Here is a 22,321-nt window from a genome sequence, read left to right as displayed (position 1 = left end):
CAGACAGCAACAGTTAGTGAGAAATATCTGACAAGTGGACAACACAGGATGGCTTAGTTAGAATTAATAGACAGAAAAATAATTTAAGAAACTGTTTGCATGTCTGTGTGACCTCTGACCTTTAACCCCAGTAAAGCGCCAGCTTCTTTCGGCATGGCAGCAGTTCTCTTGCTGAGGGTGATCCGTCCAATCAGATGGTCTCCCTCCTTGGATGGCTGCCAGGTTACAGGATGCTGCAGCAGGACACAGGAAATGGTAATAAAAATGAGCAAAGTGACACTCAGACACATTCACAAATATGCACACTCACTGGTATTTACTTCATATATACTTTGACAAAACACTTTGAAAACTATCAATAATTTTAACTGATTACAGAGGTAGCTTTAAAAGACATAGGATCTGGCTTTTCAATTCAAATTTTAAGTGCACAAAAGTCTTGTTTCCTAAAAGTTGTTTCTAAGAGAAAAGTGGATACTACTCCTAGAGCTAAGGTCTGATTGGTAAGCTTAACCAAGATAATTACCTCCTAGCTTCAACTCAGTACTTACTGTAAAACTGTGAGACTGAAATCAGTTTTTTATTTTCATTTTTAAAAACTTTGATTACCAATTTTCATTCTGGATTCATGTACTACACTGATAAGTGTTTAATGGACAAGGCTTGAAGGCCACTCCAAAATCCAAAACAGGAAGCATACGTTTTGCCTTATTTTTGTAACAGGCTGAATTTCTGTCTATACTGTAGCTGTAAAAGATGCAAGCTCTGATAAACCAGGATTTCTTTTGGATTTTTATCTTACTGACTGGACTTCTACTGGCCACAGTACACAGACTGCATTTAGCTCTGCTCTAAGAAGCCTCGATACAGCAGGACTGACTCATTGCAGTGCAGCTATAAAGATAATGAGTGTAACGCTCCCACAGGTACAAGAAGAAATCATGCTACACTTAATGTTTTAATAATTTTAGGTACCATAACAAGAGCTGTAAGCCCATATTGGACTATTTAAAACTTCATAAATTATTTATCACTCTCAGTTAGCTGCCACACAGTCCAGATCAGACAGCTGAGCTGAGTGTATTAATTCAAATAATTCAAAGTCAGTATCTGCCTTTGTAATTATAGCATCATTGTTTTGGCATGGATATGTACCATATATAACATGACCTCTCTAGACTCAGCCCACAATGATTGATTTTAAACCAGGGTTTTTAAGTCAATGGTCACCACCACAGTCTTTAACAACATAAACATACTATCCATGTACTTCACAACAGTAAAGTAACCATAGTCAATAACCATAAGACATCATGTGTTTTACATTAATAGATTCTTCAGAAAAATTGAAAAAACAAACTTTGTGGTAAGACAGGAGGATCAGACTGAAAAGAGACAAACACTCCATTTGGCACTATTTGGTACTCCAGTACATCCACATAAATGTTTACACACTTGGGACTTTAATTAAAATACAACAATAACACCTGAACAACTTCATGCTGATTCTCAAAACTAGCTTTAATGTATGAAAAAATATTAATCAGAAGGAAAAACACTGACTTACATGCCACACAGTGGGGTCATGTGGGTAGCATTCCCAGTCGCCTGCAAGAGAAGAGAGATCAGATCAGCTGGATAGATGTGGAAGTCGCAGGGGAAACAATAACCTCCCTTATATCTCCTTCTTCTTCTTCGCGCGCACACACACACACACACACACACACACACACACACACACACACACACACACACACACACACACACACACACACACACCCTGTATACACAGCACATACCAGGAGTCCTCACACACACAGCTCAGCCAAATTTGGGGGCTCTTCAGGAGGTACTTGTTTACAATGGGGAGGCTTAAGTTTATTGAAAATTCAAGCCTGGGCTGGAATTAGAAATGTATCACCACGGCAGCAGGTGGCCTAAAAAGTTTTCCACTGAGGCAGCGATGACACCAACGGATGGTTAAGCCTTTTAAAACGCTTTAAATCCATCCAAGACACTTCAGAGATTAGGTGTTATTGATCTCCTCCAGGGGTAATGCCACAATGTAAGGCCAAATACAAGCACAAGCGTGTCAATAACAGATATTTTCTCACATTATTTAGGTATCGGGCATAGGTTGAGCCAATGAAACAAATATAGATATGTGGTAATAAATTATATGTGTTAATAAATATGTTTTGATAACCACTAAATTGATTCACTTATTAAGTGATAATAATACTAACGATCAGTTTTAAAGCTGCTATACATCATAAAAGTTAATATTGTTAAAGTCTAAGTCACAAAATAATTTCTAGAAAGTTCTATTGTCTTTTAACATGGAGCATTTATTGACCGTTCTGACAAAATTATAAAAATTAAATATTATTTGCACATATTTTGCACTTTTTCTACACCCAAAATTTTTTGCAATTTATTGCTTAAAAATGTATCGTGCAATTTACTTTTTTTTCTGGGGAGTCCAACCGGTCGCAGCAGATGAACCACCCTTGCGTGCACCTGGTTCTGCTGGAGGTTTCTTCCTGTTAAAGGGGAGTTTTTCCTTCCCACTGTCGCCAAAGTGCTTGCTCAGAGGGGGTCATACAATTGTTGGTCTGTCCTCTGTTGTCTTTATATGATTGCAGGTCTATGCCTTAGAAAATGTTGCTATGATTTGGTGCTGTATAATAAAAACTGACATGAACTGATGTAGTCTTAAAAACTCTCAAAACCTGTATGTATCAAACATGATACACGAGACATTGAGGGTTAAATGCAAAGATATCGTTATGGAACTTGACAAAAGTGAGCTAAATAAATGCTAAAATTAAAGCTATTTAAATATTCATTCAAGTGCTTTTCAAAAGTATACAGTGCAAGAAACTGAGCACAAAAGTAAGAATAAAGTTATTAAAATGAGTAATTAATGATTAATGTTTTCTTTGTGTCTTTAAAATGTAAATTGCAGAATCACTTAAAACTGAAATGCAAAATGTTATTTCAAATTAATAAGCACAGACTTTAAAGGTCATTTTTTGTAAATAAATTTATAAATCTTCCAAAACAAATCTAAGGCATCAACAGGTTTTAGAAAAATAACCGACATAGCTTTATGCCCCAAAAAATCGATATATTTTGTTGAAGAGATATCAGCTGAAATCAAACTAGGCTCAGCCATACTTTTATCTATACCACAAGTAGACGTAGCACGTCAGCGTCACCCTTGTTTACGCAGGCAAGTCATTTACATATTCAGATTTACAGTGGTAGCTTCCTAAGGCAAAACCTCTTTAAGAAAAGGGCTAAAAATAAATATCAGGAAAGGCAGCTGGGTTTTTCTTATACTTTGTGGATAATAATTACAAAAGTAACTTTGAACCAAAAATCAGCGAGTGAGTAGGTTAAAAAGGAATTTTATAGCACTTTTCACAGATAAAAAGCCATAAAGTGCTTCACAATAAAACACAAGAAATAAAAGCATAACATATCATAACAATTTAAAGCCACAGAATAAAACATAGTCTGTATAAACATGGGCTCAGCTGCTTTGTGATGGAGTTAATGGAGGCTATACAACATAAAGACAGTGGAAGAGAATTCCACAACCTCGGTGCCACTGCCTGAAATGCCCAATCTCCTTTTCTATTAATTAATTATTAATTTATTCCTAAGACTGTGTTTAGCTCTAGCTCGTGACGTAGACCAAAATCCAAAGCCTGTACACACGGGCTGCAGGGCAGTGCTGCACTGTGCGCAGGACCTGGACGACACTGTTATGACACAGAGTAAAACAGAGCCGAGCATTCCTAGGAGCCGGGGAAGCTATGAGGTTAATGGCTTGGGACAACTTATAGTGATATTATGTAATCTTAAAGCAAATGCTCAACCCAGTTCTTAGTTTCATAATTTGAGCGTGAACATAGTTTCATGCAGTGGGTGAGCCACATGGCTGCGAGTGTGTATTGTTTTTGTGTTTCGGCACTTTTAATGGCAACAAAGAAAGAGAAAACTCCACTACGGGCTCAGGACACGGTTTTGAACACAACTTGGAATGGGACTTTAACAACAAATAATATTTTTCACGTTTCCTAAAAGAGTCAGTGTGAAATAAGCCCTTTAAAAATAAACCTTTACGATCTTAATAATAGAATATTTACAGAAACCCATCAATGTTTCATGGCCTACAAGGAACCTTTGTGGAGGGTGAATCCACACATAAGGTTTGTCCATGAAATTAACAGGCAAATAGTTACCGTGTGTTAATTTTATGACATTTCTGGTGATTTTACCTTGACTGTGGCTAAAAATTCTTTGCTTATGCAGGAAAAGCCTTGGCCACATGGCCTAAATAAAATGTATTCTCTATAAAGAAGAACCTGCACTTTGACCAAAACCACGGGAACCGAATTTATCCGGTCACAGCTCAACAAGACTTTGGCATTTTGTTTTTACAGTGTTCTTAAAACCAAACAAAGAGGAGCAAAAGCATTTGGAAGCTGCAAGTGTTACCATGCACGGCTAGCTAGCTTACTATCTCTAATAGAGCATTAATTGGTCCAGGATCAGTATTACAACTCAGCAATTACATTTTCTGAGCATTCAGCTAGCAGGAGTCAGCCAATTCTTTTTAACTATCACTAGCAAACCAACATGAGTAGCCTAAATTTGCCTAAAACAACAAACCTAACTTAATAACATATTTATTATGTTGCATAAATTAATAAAGAAAACACTTGCAATGCTTACCATTTATTCCAGAAGAAAGTTTTACATAACCACAGGCTTTTTTTATTGCGATGCTATAACATCACAACAACGTGATTGGTCAGTTGTAATGCTGATCATGGACAAACATTATTACGAAAATACAAGAACAACACCAACACAGGGATACAGATACACCCTCTAATAGTAAGTTATAATTACTTTTTTACATTTGTATGGAGTAAGGATTAGAGATTGCCTTGCTTTTGAAGAGAGACCCAGATGGCCACTTGAGGACTCGAAACAATAAGTTCAGTTGGAGCAGCCTCTCTCTGTCTCTCGCTAGCAAAGTTGACCCAGACAACAAAGTAAAGCTAGTTTTCGGCTACGAGCCCGACACAGAATCCAATGTATCACTCAGAAGTCCCTTTACTACTGTTCAGAGCTGCGGACCTGTTTTATATACACGCGGAATAGTTTCCTATACGAGATCGCTGCAAAAAGTGCAGCCTTACCTAATGTCCACCCTACTGTTACTCATTTTATATTAAGATTTAAAAATCTAGTTGGTATTGGTATGGCGAGTAACCTTAATAGTAATAAATCACACAGAAATAGTACATTCATGTAGTTGTAAAAAGCATGATAATATATTAAGTAATCCAAAGTACTCAGAATACGTTACTCTAACGTATTCTGAATACATAACATGGAAATACCCTACACTGTATGAGTACCATCTATTGTTTATGACTGTTTATGTCAAGTACCAACTACTTGACAGTACTTACCCTATCAGTCAAAAGTCAGTAAAAATCAAACAAGTACCAATGTTGTGCATTTATCAGTACCTGTTAAAGGTTATTAAACACAGAAAGATAAAAGAAATTCTCTTACATTTACCAATATGTAGTAATTTAAACGAATCCGTGATCATGTGGTTAAAAATTCTTTTTTTAACTTCTGGCTGCGTCGGAACTGAAGCTAATTTTAGCTCTACACTTCAGTAACTCCATTTAAGTTTAACGACAAAGAGACAAAACTCCTTTTTAATTTTGTAGCCCTAAAAGGCTACTGTTTAAACAGATTACATTTTCAAAAACACAAATACGTATCTATGCTAAACAAGTTATGCTAGAACATGACTTTACTTGTTTATCTTAGCCTACATCTTACACAGGGCTAGCTAGCTCTACAGCAAAGGGGCTGTTAGTTTATTTCTGTCTGGTGCCTGGTACAAGGACACTACATGCAGACATTGAGTACATAAAGGACCTTTTCACAAGGTTCACGTTTATAACAAGACTAGTGGAACACCAGCACACAGAGTAACTATTAGTTAGCTTTTAACTGTAGCTGATAAAACCTGCCAGCATCAGTTATTTTATCTGGCAAACTCGACTATAATCAATAAGTCTGCCTTTATTTACATCTCTATAAAATCCAAGTAAAACCAATTAATCTAAAATGCAATAGATTAAATACTGCCTGACAGAATTCTCAAGTGTTTGTATCATGTTTCCCTTTCTTCCATTGAGAGTGTGAGTTGGTAGCGCATGTTTGTATGTAGGACAATACTTGCACAGATCTACTGTGCCCCGAATTTACAATGATTTACATGCCTGGATGCTCCTTAGCTGCCAGCAACCACATCTTGGCGCTGACCTGGTCTCAGTCTCGAGCTAAAAAAGGAAGCAGCGAATTGCTGCCACACCAATGTGTTTAAAACCTGGCCTGACAGCACACTCTCATCTTAAACCTCCACATGATGAATGTCACAGCGGCTGGTGTGGGTCCAGGCTGGCGCTCTACCCTTTGCTCCACAGAATGCTCCACACTTTTGTTGGTTTCCAGTGAAAATAAAATTGAATGTAGCATGAGAATACAATCAGTGTGATTGTTGGGTTCTGTTAATTATTATTAGATGAGATGAGGAAAAGAGAGGTGAACTCTAAGAGTCACGAGTGATCTTTAAAGGCCCAAAAACCTTTTTAGAAAATCCATGTATCCTTACGTTATCACTTAGCTGAATGACATTACTTAAGCTTGCTGTTACAGTACATGTCTCAAAGGGTCAAACTGCTATCTAACTGCTATTTATGACTAGCTACTAACTACCTAAGGACCCAACTCTCATCACCAGCTACGATCCTCTGGACTAAAATTCAGGTACGTTTGTGAGAGGAGTTTGCTCTCTATGCAAATTTCTTGATGCATTTTGAAACGACAGAGCCCACAGGACAAGTGGCAAGAATGGGACTCCCAGGAAGTGATAGAAAAACAGCAGCTCTGAAATATGAGACTGGTCATATTTAACTCAAGCAATGCTTTTGTAGCACTGGTTACAAGCTGCTAAACAGTGAAAAATATGACTTCCTTCCAGCTGTGTATATTTATTTATGGCTTGTATTATTTTTAACACAGTCGGATACATAGCAGCGAGTCCAAATGCCTTGGAATGGTTAGTAGTGAAGTGACATAACCCAGCTTGGACATGACAAGGTTAGAGTGTAAACAGTTGTGTGTGCTCAGGCTTGGGGACATAGTTGGCTATGCAAAGCCACAGAAGGTCAAGCCTGGGATTAACTGGGGTCAAACTGCCCCCATCACAAACACACTACACGCACACACGTACATGTGTGCTCAGTGTGGGATTGTCCTCCCTCAGGGCCAAGCTGAAAACAATACAATATGACACACAGGAAAACGTTCAGATACACACACTTGTTAACGTGCATGGCAGTTTATTGGGTAGCTGCTCATTTTGACAACCCGGACTGCCGGCTACAGCCTGCTGCATGCACGGCACACAAAACATTAGAGAATGTCGCAGGACGTGCCACGTTTCTGCAGGCGCAGCCAGACCACACCTCTCAAATGTTGCCTTTGCAAAGCTTGTTCTCAAGCCGTTTGGTGTGTAACACATGAGGTTTTAGCGCTTCACTAAGCATTATAAAAAAAACCTGATAAACGAGCAGTGCTTCTCCAAATCAGGAGGTTACATCAGAGTCGCCTCACCTGTGATCAGCGAGCACACGGTGTTAAAGAAGCGAAACGTTTGTAGCCTCGCAGACTGACACAGTGCAAGTGAGGATCACAGATGGAAACTGAACAACTGTCTGCACTTCTTAAATTCATTTCCCATAATATATTGGTCAGATGGGAGCGTTCAAACATACACCCTGTAAGTGCAGCACCAATACAATGAAATGCATGATGTGAAATAAATTCTGTTGGTAGGGTGGGGATTTTTATGTGCCTAATGCTAAAGACCCACACAGTCTAGTGGGTGCCCTGGAGACTGGAATATAATAAAAAATAATATAACATTAACACAATGTCCTCCAGGGATCTCACTCTGGGTTGTCCATAGGGATCTAGTTTTTTTTTTTTTTAAGTAATTGCTTCACATGTTACTTAGTATAGCTACAGTCCAGCAGTAAACTCTTTACAAGAGAGAAAGCACTAAATGAAGGTTTATGTTCATTCCAAATATTCTAACCGATGGTAATCCAAAATCAGTGGATGAATGTGAGCTAAGAAAGTAAAAGAATATAGGAATAAGAATAAGTTGTAATCTTTATGTGGTAATCTTTAGAGGTCTTTATGGACTTTCCAGCTGATTTTATATATGCAAAACATAATAATAACAGCAGGCTAATAAAATACATGCGCTAGCTCAAAGCTTTTGTATTAAAGGAAAAAATCACCGGTCCTTAAGTTGGCAGTCCGTCAGGCTTATAATACACACTTTTATTGTGAAAGGCAATTTTTAAAAAGCTGGATTTTTTTAAATAATTGAAAATGAATGATCATCTTATTTTATTTATTTGATCTTAACTTACATCTTGCTTACTAAAATGTTTTATTATTTTGCATGACTATAAATTTCCATCCTTTATATTATATTGTCTTCCTGGTTGATGATAGTTCACAGCAAAAAAACACATTAAAACAGAGATTTTGGTTTTAAAATCTAAATCAAAAATGTTGTCGCTTGAAGAACAAGGCTAATGTACCGCTCTGACTTAAGATGCCATAAACAAAGGGTAGGGTGGATCATTTCCTCATCTTCTGTCAAAATAAATATCTCGTGTAATTGAATGGACGGATAAACAAACAAATGACCAGACAGATATCAATATATGCCACAGTTTCTTCATGAACAGAAGGTAATGATGGATATTCTCTCACCTCTCTCGCTGACACTTTCAATCTCGGCATCCTCACAGCTGCTGTACTCAGGCGTGGTCCCGCCCTCCTCCTCTGAACTACTGACGCTCGTTTGTCTCTTCCCTCCGGCCCCCTGCCCTCGTTTTGACTTGTAGGGCCGCGGCGGTGGCGGACGCAGAGATTCCGATTGATCAGAGCTTAGCGAATCGTTGCGCAGCATGCTCTCAGCTTTGTCCCGTTTGGTCCGTTTCACTGAGGGTCCCTGGCCCGGGGCTGAGCCAGGACCTGAATCAGGAGGTTCTCTGAGTTCAGGGGGAGGGGCTTGCTGTGAAAGAGCATGTTCATGCAGCCCACCTACCCCACCCGCTGTCCTCTGTCCAGGTCGGGCACCGTCCCCGACCTCACCTCCCCCTACGCCTGTGCCTCGACCCTGCCCGGGCACAGAATGGCCCCTGCCTCCAGGAGGGACGGGCCCTGCTTGTCGAGGGGGCGCACCGGTGTGGTCCATGTGATGGTAATCCCCCTCTTCTGTCCGTCTTACTCCAACACCTCCCACAGGATCGTGCTCCAGAGAACGTCCCTTTGTCAGGCGCCGACTTTCCCTGCGTTCCCTAGACTCCCCCCTGAGGTCCCGGTCCATGGAGACTTGGGTCTTCAGCCTGGGCTGGCCTTGCCGCCGCTCTCCCCGACCAGCTCCTCCACCCCGTCCATTCCTCCTGAGGAGGGAAAGTATACAGATGAGGGGTGATGTCAGACAAGATACTGGTTTGGTTAGAGAACTGTTCAGCAGGAAGCTTACAACGGCAACGTGTGAGTGACAATGTTACACAGGTTAATGCAAACTGAATCATCTCATTGTTTTAGCCTTCAGTGCCAATAATAATTAACCTGTAAATCAGTATCTGTCACTCGGGGTGTCACAGGGCATTACATCATCACTTAACAAGTCGGCGATAGGGTGTTTTGTCAGACAATCTGAAATTCCGAAGTTTTCTGTTCCCATTGAGTTAACAATAAATCATCACATGTGCGCGTAAGAAGGCTCTTCAATGAGTAGCTATATGATTCATTTGGCGGAAAGTGAGTCACAAACCGAGCATCACAGACAGCTGTGACAGCACGTGGAGGGTGGAAGACTTTGGTTAATGTATGTGGCTGCTTTTAGCTTCTGCTTATACAATGTATCCACTTAAGCCATGTGTGACAAATGCCACTGGTGTGATTTGCATCTGTTACCATTTCATTGTTAACATTAGTGTCCACTAATAGAATGTCACAAGTGAAAACTCGTTCTACTATTAAGTGTGCTGGAAGTAGCCTCATTCTTCCATTACAATGAATGGCATAGGAAACAATGCTAAGAGGCATAATCCATCATTGTATAATGGAAGCAAATGAGGAATGTGGGAGATGGTGCTCAATAACACAAGCATTAGGACTGCTTTCTTTCTGCTGGCTGAGACAACACAAGATAAAATGGGCACTTTTTAACAATTTTACACATTTCACTTGCTCTTGAGGAGGTTTATGAAGTTCAATTATCTGGTGAATCCAGGAATTGATGGCTACCAGTACATTGTGGTTCTTTTGAAAAACGTGGCTCTTGAAGAGGAGCATCTCAAGAAAAGCAGTATTAATCAGTGAACCCCACAAATCCCAAATTATGGAACTAGCAGAGGTCAGAACTAATAGAGTAAAAAATCAAGATATCTTTGGCTCTGTCTTTTAAAAAATGTATTGTATGTATGTATTGCTAGTTCTCCAGCTATACATAAAGGGAGTGCTGAAATGCCATTAGTGCAATAAACACAAAGCAAACATTTGGACATTGAATAACCATTGGCTGGCCGTCCTTTCCACACATCTGATGTGGGATTTATGGTTGTGTGATGATGCCTGTTTGCAGACATGCGCTTATGTGCAGTGCTCTTGGAAGCCAGGGGTGTGATGGTGATGACAATATAAATAGGTCAGAGACTGACTGGTGGAGAACGGAAAAGGATCAACAGCAGAGATCACCATGAAGAAGAAGAAAACAAATGAGAAAGTTATAAGAAATATAGAGAATGACTGTCATGGACACTTTTGATAATAAATAACATTTGGCTTCACCTCATCTATGCATTCTCCTCCGCTTATCCTTATCAGGGTTGTGGGGTGGCTGGAGCCTATCCTAGCTGGCTTCACCTCATTACAAAGATTCTTTGCATAATACGACTCCTGTCTTCTCCACTCCACTCTGCCCCCTAGTGACAACTCTAAGATCTAGTTGAGGATCTGCAAAGCTCCATGAAGGAGTAATACATTATGTAACATTAACATGTCTCTGCTAAATTTCATGTAGCTATATGAACATGTTATTTTTAAATTGATTTTTTTTCAGTGCAGGTATCTGATCACATGTCTTCTTAACCAAAAAGGCTGTAAATCAATTGGGTTTTATATTTTTAAAGAAAACAAAAGCACATGTTTTTGCTGTTTATTGCAATAATATGAGAAATATTCCTGGTGTTACAGGAGGATTTGAGTGGACCCACTGCTGTTCATGTAAACAATGTCAACATCTGTCTTTTTACAGTGTAGTTTTTATTGTTCTGTCAGCACCAGCTCTGGCTTGGGAGATGATGTCCCAGAAAATATTGTCAGTAAACATTGGGAAAGGATAAACACCAACAGTATATTTTACTTGCTTTACGTGTTTGTTTGTTTTTCTTTTTTTATTATTCCTCAAAACAACCTAATGCAGCGATGTTAGTGGTCATTGTCTTTGGAAGTGATATGATCTGAAAGAGAGTACCATCACTCCAGAGTAACTCCAGCGCGTGCAGCACCTTCTCATTTTTCAAATTAAGGTGGATCCCTCCATTACTGAGTCACAGTATCAGAGGGTGACAAATTAAGGGTGAATCATATGCTGTTGCCTTCACAGTACTCAGGCCTTAGATGGATTGATCACATTCTGTGTGGGAGTTTTTTGAGTATTGAGCTCTTGTCACCTCATTATGTAAATGTGGCAGCAATTTTACACATTGATCTTCATCTCTGTATCTGCATGCTACCATAAAATCCACAGGGTACCAGCACAGATATTAAATGCACATGTTGCTGCAAACAGAGGAAATGTATAAAATTGAGACCAGAGGTGCACATAGACTCATCATGGGCATGGACACTTAATGGGAATATTGGACTTTTAATTATGTTTAATTAATTGTTCTTTTTCAGGGGTAGAAAAAAATCATACAGCATACATCCTTAATTACTTTATAAAACAAGAACTGGGTGCACATTATTATTATTACTATTATTATTATTATTATTATTATTATTATTATTTTCGCTAATCCACAAAAGATCTAAATTATACACACAGTCTCAATTACATGATTCATGCATAAAAAATTATTGATTACAACTGGTAGTTTCTCTTTCCAGCATGACGAGTATTTGTTTTGGTATTTGGAGTATTTGGACTGACCAATACACAAATGGAAAGTGTGCTGCCACATGAACAAGTCAAATGCCTGAAAGGTTTTATGGTCAGACAAATTCAAGCTACTAACCACAATGACAAGAGGTATGTTTGGAGGAGTAAAAGCGAGCCTTTCAGAGCTAAAAGAAACTGTACCAGCAGCCAAGCATGGTGATGGTAGTGTTGTGCTCTGGGCTAGCAATAGTAGTCCACTGTAAAAGTGAATAATGAAGAACAAGAACTACCTCCAAATTCTTCAACTTCCCCACAGATCAACAGCTGGATGGTTGAAACACAATTGGGTGTTCCAACAGGACAATGATCCCAAACACACATCACAAGTGGTTTTGTAATGGTTAAACAGGGTCATATTAAGTGTGTGGAATTCCCACCACCCCAATCTGAATGTGGACTACATTTCAAAGCTGGGTTCATCCCAGGAAACCAACCAATTTGAGTAAAAAATATCAATTCTGCCAAGATGAGTGGTCAAATATGCAGAATTAAGTCAGAAGCTTATTGATGGCTAGCAAAAGTATGTGGTTGAGGGACAACATGCATATAATTAAACCTGTAAGTCTACTTTGACCCCATGTTCATTTGAGAAAATCCAAAATAAATGCAAAGTTGTGCAGCCAATTCTTATTTTTTAAAGAGATTAAATCAATCATTTGGAAAAACAACTTGTGACCACAACAGCATTAAAAAAAAACTTTGTCAGCAAATTACTCTCCTTTATATTTTAACATTGAACATTTCACACTTTTTCAGTGATGTTCGTCGCACCCATGAGGTAAAAGAATAAAATATGCCTTTTGTTTGCCCATGTCTGCATATGCATTTTGCCACAGAAACACGGGTTCTACTTTATAGCTCCGCCTTACGTGTCTCGTGGTGGTTCACTGAGCGACCGAGCATCAGTGCCAGGCGCGGTCCCAGGTGCGCTCGGTCGGTTGGGGTCGTAGATTGCAGTGGTGGACCCCGGTGGTGCTTGGGAGCGAGATCTGAGCTTCTTATCCCCGGGAGCTTGGCACACTGATGGCTCGCTGACGGCTGAACCGAGGCCAGCGGGCTTCCCGGGGGGCCCGGTGAACCACTCCCCTGGCTTGGTCAGAATCTCCTGCTGCTTTCGGCAGTTATTGCACACCCAGATCACCTAAGATAGAAGGAGCACGGGTGGGGATTACAATAACAGCCATACGACACATGCATCTTTATCAGCTAATCTGCCAACAAGCTGTCATCACAGAGGTTCTGCACAAACAGATCAGATAATATATGACATATACTTGCATAACACGACAGTGAAGTAGTGATGAGGAGCTGAACGCTTTTCACATTAGTATCACAATAAGGTGTCGAAGAGAAAGGAAATATTCTTTACTGCAGTTAGTAGAAATCATCTCAGCCAAGTATTTTGCCAAGCACTAATCTGAGGCACGGCTGTGACTGTCAAACAGGAAATGGAACAATGCACTTCCTAAAGAGCTGCTCTGCTGCCCAGAAAAAGGTTTTTATGGAAGCTTTTTAAGATCAACATCAAGGCAGTTATAGCAGGGAGCAGCTTTGCTTCCACTGTGGGCCGCTCTTGGCCTCCAAATGAGGAACACAAAGCCAACTGGATAATGAAAGGACACTCAAGTCGCTGCCAAACTGATATCTCCTGTCTTCTTTCCTTCTATTTGTCCCATCACACATATGCACACTGACTATACATTGGCTGTGCTGATGCACTACGGCAAAGAGTGAGTCCAAACGCAGACACGTGACACACGCATCAGACCCACACAGCTGAGTGAATTGCATAACCACTTCGGGATGTAGTGATTACTTGATGTTAACCCTTTTTGACAGTGACAGCTAATTCAGTTTCAAGCGACCAACAGACTTTGTACCATGTACAGTATGTGGCACACTCAGACTTGGCTCCAAACAAAGCATCAAAGAAGCCTTTGACGCCAGTTTCCACTACTCAGCTGCTGTTAGATACTGCATTCATTCTATGAACAGACTGTAATCACTACGTTAAAGAAATGGCATCAAGTATAAGATGACACTTTTCCCCTCTCCGGTCCTCTTGTGCTGTGCAGCTAATGCCTTAAACCTGCATTTCTTTCTAATGGCCATCAGGCGGCGACTCTGGTTTCAAAAAGAAGCATGACTAGAAGCTTTCAGCTACCTTGGACTGTAACCTCAGTAAACACCTTATGGTCTTGCTCTAGTTTAAAGTCTTGTTGAGGACAACATAATGTTCATTTTGTGCACCGAGGTCCCCATTAAAGCTGAAAAGCTTTAGGACAGGTCTACTGAGGCCTACTGAGTGACTGACTAGTCACTTCTATAGACTGTATATTAAAGATGGATGCAACCCACCACCATGCTAGCGTTTCCTATTTATCATGTTTTTGACTATATATGCTGGGTTTATAGTTGTTTTTTAAATTGTCTTTAATGATCATTTCTTCTGTGTAGCTATTTTATATGTTTATATGTTTTTCTGCATTTGTTGTGGATAGCAAAGAAAAAAGATCTTACAGGGCAACATGTTTTCCACTGTGCATATAGCAAAAAACTTGAAAACCTATTCAGTGTCTGTTCTGGACTTGGTCTTTCTGTTGCTCTCCCCAACTTCAGCTTTCCATGTATCCACTATCTTCAACCGTCTTCTTTTGACTATATTTCTAAGACTTCAAAGAATCTAAACTTCAGACCAGGATAATCAATATTTAGCTATTGATCCAAAGAAGCTAGATGAGGGATTGTGAAGATGAGTCAACCTATGGTGTTGAAGTATTCAATTCAGTTCTATTTTGTTCTGTGTTTACTATACCAACACGCCAGCAGTCTTCACTCATAACACTTTGGAGGTATTTCATACCTGCTACTGTAGCTTTTCTTTCTACATCTGCAGAGCTTGCAGTCGTTTTTTGTGGTCAAGTGAAAAGCTCAGGAGTACACAATTCTTTTTCATGCTGGCTTCTCTTTCATTTTGGTCTAATACTTAGATTTAGATTTTGCGTTATTATGGTAACATAAGGTGTCATCAGTGACTCTTGTCAGCTCCACTCCACGAGCTCAGATGAGGAGGTGTTCACACAGTGAGAACAGGGAAAGCACCCTGTCTGTAAATAACAGCAGTAAACAGTAAAGTCTCTCACACTAAGACCTTTTCAAATAAATTAGGTGAAAAAGATTAACACTTGATTTATTTCGATCCAGTTGGCATTTATTATTTTATAAATGAATACCAGAGCAATACACATTTATACCTGGACATATTCATTTTACCTTAGAAAGTTGCAAAAACAGTATAACAGTGTAACTAAAGCCTGATGTTGCTTAACACATAATTACTTAACAGTGCTATAGGACTGACACTTGGTATCTGCATGGTATTTTGGTATCAGCATCAAAATTGGAAAAAGTTTTTGTACATTTTTGTACATCTGACTCATCACCTCATCACCCTATTGATACCAAGTGTCAGTAGGGTGGCTGTGGCTGTAGCTCAGGTGGTAGAGCAGGTCATCTACTGATCGGAAGGTTGGTGGTTCGATTCCTGGCTTCTCCTAGTCTGCATGCCAAATATCCTTGGGCAAGATACTAACCCGAAATTGCTCTCCGATGCATTCATCGGAGTGTGTGAATGTCAGTTAGAAAGCATCTGGAATGGGTGTGAATGGGTGAATGCACAAGTTGTGTAAAGCGTTTTGAGTGCTCAGAAGAGTAGAAAAGCGCTATATAAGAACCAGTCCATTTACCATTTACTCACCTTTCTTGCTTTCGCTGCTAAATGTGGAGAGATCAGAATTTTCTGAATAGTTTTTCTATCATTGCTTTTTTCTTAAAAAATAAAATGAAAAAGAAGCAAGCTGAGAAAAGGCAAATGTAATATCTTTGGAGCTTCAGCTTTAGCCTAAATAGATTTGTCAAAAATTGAGCACAGCACCAGCTGGTAACATCCATCCACCCATTCATTTTCTTAACTGCTTATCCAGTTAAGAGCTGCGGGTGGGGTGGGCTGGAGCTTATCCCAGCTGTCACTGGACAGGTCGCCAGGGCATCACAGCAGCTTGTTACAGTAAACTTTACTCAAAAGATCACTAACAAAACTAACAGAGGGCTCTGTTCTTCTGCTCTGCTACATGGCGGCTGCTCTTAAAAACAACAGTTTCTCTGTGCACATTCTTCACCACCATCAGCTCATATTGATAAGAGGTGTGGGCTACAGCCCAGAATAGAAAGGCAGAGAGAAGCAAGGACGGCTCGCAGTGTGAATGTAGCCTTACTCAAAGTGATATGAGAGCCAGAATGAGGAAGAAGGAGATGACAGAGGAAGTGAGGCTGGGCGGGAAATAAAGAGACAGTGAGTGGATGGAGGAGGAGGAGGAGGGTGAGTGGAGGTTAGAGCCGGTCCCACTCCTCCAGCCACCAGGGTTCTCATTACTCCTGAGCACTCCCCAATGACTCTTTAAAGAGAGCTAAAATAAAACACTCTGGCATCACCCCGCTTTCCCGACTCTTCTTCTTACCATCTCTCTCGCTCCTCTTCCTCCTCCCTCCCTCCCGCTCCCTCACCCCACCACTTTCCCTTCCATTCCTCCCTCCTCCAGATTGCTTTTGATTAAAGCTACAAAAGCCGAGGAGAAAACAGCTTTACACCAACGCAGCTATATTTATCCTGCCAAACACCCCAGCACCACCGGGGAGAGAGGGAGACTGTGTGCGCACACAAACACACACATATACACAGAGCAAAGAAAGCAAAACACTGCCTCATGTGGGACATTATAGCTTCGGTGAAAACATTCACCAATCTGTGATTTTTCTGCAGTCAGACCGCCAAGGTGGATGGCTGCCAGATCAACACGGCAATGCTAGCCTATTCGTCCGTACATTGACAGGTGGGCCGACATGCCTCGCAGTCACACAGGGAAGTTCAGTGCTTTCCTAACAAATATTACTGGAACATCTTTATTTAATTTCTTCACTTGGTCAAAAAATCTTTTGATGTTAAAAAGGTAAAAAGAGAAATTTAATTTCAATCTTCAAAAATTAGTGAAAAAAACCCACAAAACACTTGAGTCACATTTGCCAGCAAAGCTATCATTTATGCTAATGTGCTAACATCTCTTTAAATGGGACCAATTAAACTTTTACTTATTATCTGGAATGCAATGTTGTACTTCTAAAATCAGACATAAGTGATTCTAAGAAACACAGTGTCTGCTTGGCCTCCAATAACACAGTGAGAACATTAGACTCCCCTTTGACCAGGATCTGTCCTTCAGCGTCCACATTAACAAATGTTTCTGATGTCTTTTTTCTTCTGCACAGTATTGCTAAACATCCTGTCCCAGAATGATGCAGCAGGAAAACAAATGTGAGCATTTGTTATTTCTAAACCACACTTTTGCAATTCCTTTTTATCAAGTTGCTCTAAAAGCTCCTAGATAATCCTTTAGTAAGGATGTTAAACTTATTTTTCATTGTTGGCCACATTGAGACCACTTTACTTTTTGTTTATCTGCGGTCCCATTGTAAAAAAACACTGGAATTTCTATAGTAGTAGTAAAAAAAAAAAAAAAAAAAATATCAGCAGGCCTACTTGTGGTTCCTAAAAGTAGAATGGGATGCAAAGCTTCCAGCTTTCAGCCCCTCCTCTGTGGAGACAGCCACCCACGCTTCTTTTAAGGCTTAAAATTTTCCTTTCTGATAAATCTTAGAATTAGGACTGGATCAGACCAAACCATCCTTTAGTTATTCTGCTATAGGTTATGTGCAAACCCAAGTTTTGTTTCCTCTGTCATAGACTACAAATTTTAAAAACAACTTGCCTTTTAATTGGGAAATTGTTTTTGAAGCAAAAACGCTGTTGAGATATTTCTCTCATCAGCTGTGTTTGTTACTGAAGATGACACTGACACATTTTGCAAATTACCTTTGCTGATTTAGTCATTCACAGGGTGTGCTTTATACTTACAATACACAATTCACAGAGAAACTTTTTTTTACACTTTAGAAAGTATGCAAAGAAAGCTTGATCAGAACAACACCATTAATACCTTTTGACTTGCTTCCCATGAAAAGAAATAATATGGACAAGATGTGGACAATTGTCATTTTAGTCACATGACACAAAACTATGGAAGAGTGAGGCAAGGAAGAGAGAGGAAAGTAGAACAGAAAGTAGAACACTGGTGAAAATCAATTTCCGAATCCCGGTTTCATGTTCCAACTTTAAGTTTAACACAGACTTCTAAATGAGCATTGTTCATGATGAACGTAAAGGCCTTTAGACAAAAAGTCACATATAGACACATATAGTTCTTACACACACACTGGACTTTCTGGACTTTGTTTTTGCACAACACTGGTCACTATATTCTTCATTTCCGGTTAATACTTGTACAGCTGCTGTTATTGTGTATATATTTATTTATATTTATATTTATATTTCTTCATACACTCTTATATAGTTCTATATTGTGTATTGTGTATTTTGTTGTACAGTTATTTTATTTTCAACTTTAATTTATATATTTTATCTTATTCTTCCCAGTTAAATTTACCCTTCATTCTAATTTGTGTTGTACAGTTATTTCATTTTTAACCTTAATTTATATTTTATTCCTTCCTAGTTAAATTTACCCTTTTTAATTTTTCATATTTATTTCCAGTCTTTTCCTTTTTTGTTTTCTTTAGGTCACGAGCAGTTGTCCAAGCATTTCTCTACATATCGTACTGTGTATGACTGTGTACGTGATAAATAAAATTTGAATTTGAATTTGATTTGAAAAAGGATAATGCAACATTTAACAACATTCTGACAGAGACGCCTGCCGCATATTTTGCTGTGAATGCAGATTACATTTGTCTTGATTTTACAGTGTTTCATTTGATACAACAGGCTCCAACACCACCAACTACAGCTGATGACGGGGTGCAAGGTAGAGGGCTGTTGTAATGAGGACCTGCAGCCACGAACAAAAACAAGCAGTTGTGGTCAGAGTCCATCTATGGGGTGAGACATGTTTGTGATACGTTACCTGGCACGAAGTACTTCAAAAACAGTATTGTTCAGTGTATGTGTTCCACTTTTCAAGTCCTTTTGAAGTCCTCCCCCACCTACTACCGTGAACAGAATCCAAATCTGTGGGAAACCTCCAAAGATACATAAAAGGTACCACAACTGATCACTTGAACAATTTTAGACTTTCTCTGAGCGATCCCTTTTTTAAATACAGCCAAATTGTCAGCACAGATGCTGCTTTTAACATATACCAACAGTTAAAAACATTTCAGCGGCGCAGCCTCTTGGTAAAAGCTTGCATGTGTTAGTGGCAATTTTAGGTGTAGTGCATGAAACAACAACATAACGCATTACTGTTGTCACTTGAGTAATCACGTCACAGTTTCAGTTTTGTTGTAGCTAGTGTTACGAAAGTTCTTAAATGGTCTGCATGACTGGCAGATAGGAAAAAAAACCCATCACACATGCCGTTTTCTTCCTACTTATATATTTTAGGTGATTACAGTTTGTGTGCAGGGAAGAAGAAACTTGTGACATACTCTGCAGTTTTTTAAGGGTGTGGAGATATGGACACTTAAGTTTTGTCTGCACTAAACCATAAGAGTGTGATGGTGAAGTGCAAACTGCATCAAGGACAGGAACTACTGCATAATACTGCTAACAAAACATCAGGCGGATCTACATGTGGCCCCCTAAAATAATCTCTTGCCACCCCCAGTGCCACCCTAGTGTTGCATATGACAATGCTTATTTAAAAAAAGCTACCATTAAGCTAGCATTAACACTTTGAGACTAGTTAGACGTAACACATAATTTGTAGATTACAGTAGCTGCACCGCATATTCCCAACAGCCTAGTACCACTTGGTAGGCTCAGTGGTTACAGGAAGGTATCTTGACATGCATCTCCTTGGCCTGAATCCCTTGATATGTATCTTCTAGGCCAGTACCGCATTGTTACATATCTTCTTGCTCTGTATCTTCTTCGGCAGCAGCAGCAGTATGCCTGTATCCTAAATAAACAAGCTCCCTAGATGCATTATATCCTCTCCAAGGTTTTGACGCAGTAGCTCTGCGGACTCTGAGCTCTGTTGGGGTGACAGACCTGGTCCTTGGGAGTCTGGTGGTGCAGCGACACTGACACTTCTTGAAATGGAAGCGAAGCACTTGATGGTGGAAGCAGTTCCAAAGGGAAGGGGGGAGGAGCAGAAAGCCACCAGGCATCATCCTCTGATATCACAGCACCCTGTTTCTCTAGAGTCAAACTACGCAAACAGAAAGACAAGGTTTGAATGGCTGGACTCAAACTAGCTGTGTACGGCTACTTCCATATCTCCTGAATTATTAGCCTCCCCAGAACCTGGACCTCAACATTAAAGAAGCACTGTGGGATCATTTTGACAGAACAAAAGGCAGCAAACATCCAAATAAGTGCTTTTGCTATCCTCCAAGCAACCTGGAAACTATTCCTGAAGACCACTTAAAGAAAATACAAGAACACTATTCAAGCTGTGTTAAAGAATAAAGGCAGCCATAGCAAATATTGACTTTCAAGCTCAAATTATACCAAACTATACAAACTCAGTTTCTGTCATATATACTGTACTTTACTGTAGGTCTTTTGTAGCTTTTGTATTTGTTTTTTGTCCTGTAGATTTGACTGAGCTACAAAAGAGACCCCTCAACCCAAAAAATAGCTTCTCTTCTTCATTCACATTTTTTTCTCTAATAAGACCTTATATATCATGAAGAGTGGCAAACACAACTCACTTTATAAAGCTTTACAGATCAAATACTTCTGGTTACTCTAACATTTAGCTGTTTAATATATAGTCGAATTTTCTTGTTAGCAAGAAATTTAATGTTTACCTTCTAGCTAGCTAGCCTTCCACAAGCTAAGTACTGACACAATGTCACCATAAGCCCACGAACCAATGACTGTAAAATGACTGTACTGTACTTTACAGTCATTGCCACAGACCACACATGCCACCTCTCCCCTGATTTTTCCAGGCGAATCCCAAATTTCAGTGCCCCTCTTGAAAATCTCCTGGAGTCACTATTCTCCCAAATTTCTCCCGATTTTCCACATGGACAACAAAATTGAAAAACCATATCCCAGATTGGCCCAGCCAATTCCAGTTTCCATCAATGGCTAATGCAGCTACTTAGTTTTAATATTGCTCTTATTACTCTTTCTGGTTTGCAAAATAAACTTTTAACATATTTTCAGGCGAGATTGTAGCTGTGTAAACTTCAAATATCTGAGCCGGTGAGAACAGCAAACTCCCGGCACATCGTTTTCAAACCCCAGCAGTCTTTCGCTACTCAAGCTAAACATGATATATAAGTCACTGAAATAACTTAAACATGTTATTGTTTGGCTTTTTTCAGTGTATTATTTTTTCGTGAGTAAATCGGTTTGGCTGACATTAAAGTTATTCGATTAGATTAGATTAAATAAAACGTTATTAATCCCTCGGGAGGGTTCCTCACACAGCTGAATAAACGTCAAACAGAAAACTGATTAAACAGAAGTGTGAGATAGTCAAGAATTTACGCCAGCATCCAGTTATACTTTAGATAGCAAGGAGCTATGTTTACACATAGCTAACCAGCTAGCTAACCAGCTACCTCTACTAATAACTAAAGTTGAGCAGACACTAAACAATGAGCTCACACTGCTACATGTCGGCGTCATCAGAATACTGCAGGTTTGTAGCGTGGAAACCGTAGCATTCCTCCCACGTGGGTTTCATATCGACAACCATCCTGACGTACCTGCCTGGCATCGTCCTTGAATTCAGTATCCGATTGTTCAGTCTGACGTCACTAGCCGTGTCTGGGTCTAAACTCCGCTGCAGGTCCATATATCAAACGATCACTATGGCATTACTGAGAGTTGAAAAACTGTCTAAAGTCTTTCATCTTTAATAAAAT

General features: G+C 39.6%; 1 protein-coding gene across 12 annotated transcripts in view; it reads right to left on the bottom strand.

The window, feature by feature from the left end:
- rims1a (regulating synaptic membrane exocytosis 1a) overlaps positions 1-22,321 on the bottom strand; it is a 114,637-nt gene that overhangs the window by 36,393 nt on the left and 55,923 nt on the right. For all 12 annotated transcript variants that reach the window (XM_013914036.1, XM_013914039.1, XM_013914043.1 and 9 more), the window contains 4 exons: positions 13,234-13,505; positions 8,899-9,593; positions 1,568-1,608; positions 120-233 (listed from right to left, as the gene is read on the bottom strand). In XM_013914036.1, coding sequence (XP_013769490.1) covers positions 120-233; positions 1,568-1,608; positions 8,899-9,593; positions 13,234-13,505 — 1,122 coding nt within the window. The remainder of the gene's footprint in view (positions 1-119; positions 234-1,567; positions 1,609-8,898; positions 9,594-13,233; positions 13,506-22,321) is intronic.

The sequence above is a fragment of the Pundamilia nyererei genome, unplaced genomic scaffold, assembly GCF_000239375.1.
Source record: "Pundamilia nyererei isolate P.nyererei 1_Seehausen unplaced genomic scaffold, PunNye1.0 scaffold00168, whole genome shotgun sequence".
NCBI classification, from domain to species: Eukaryota; Metazoa; Chordata; class Actinopteri; order Cichliformes; family Cichlidae; genus Pundamilia; species Pundamilia nyererei.
Note: the sequence above shows the minus strand (reverse complement) of the source record. Positions and strands in the feature narration are given on the sequence as shown.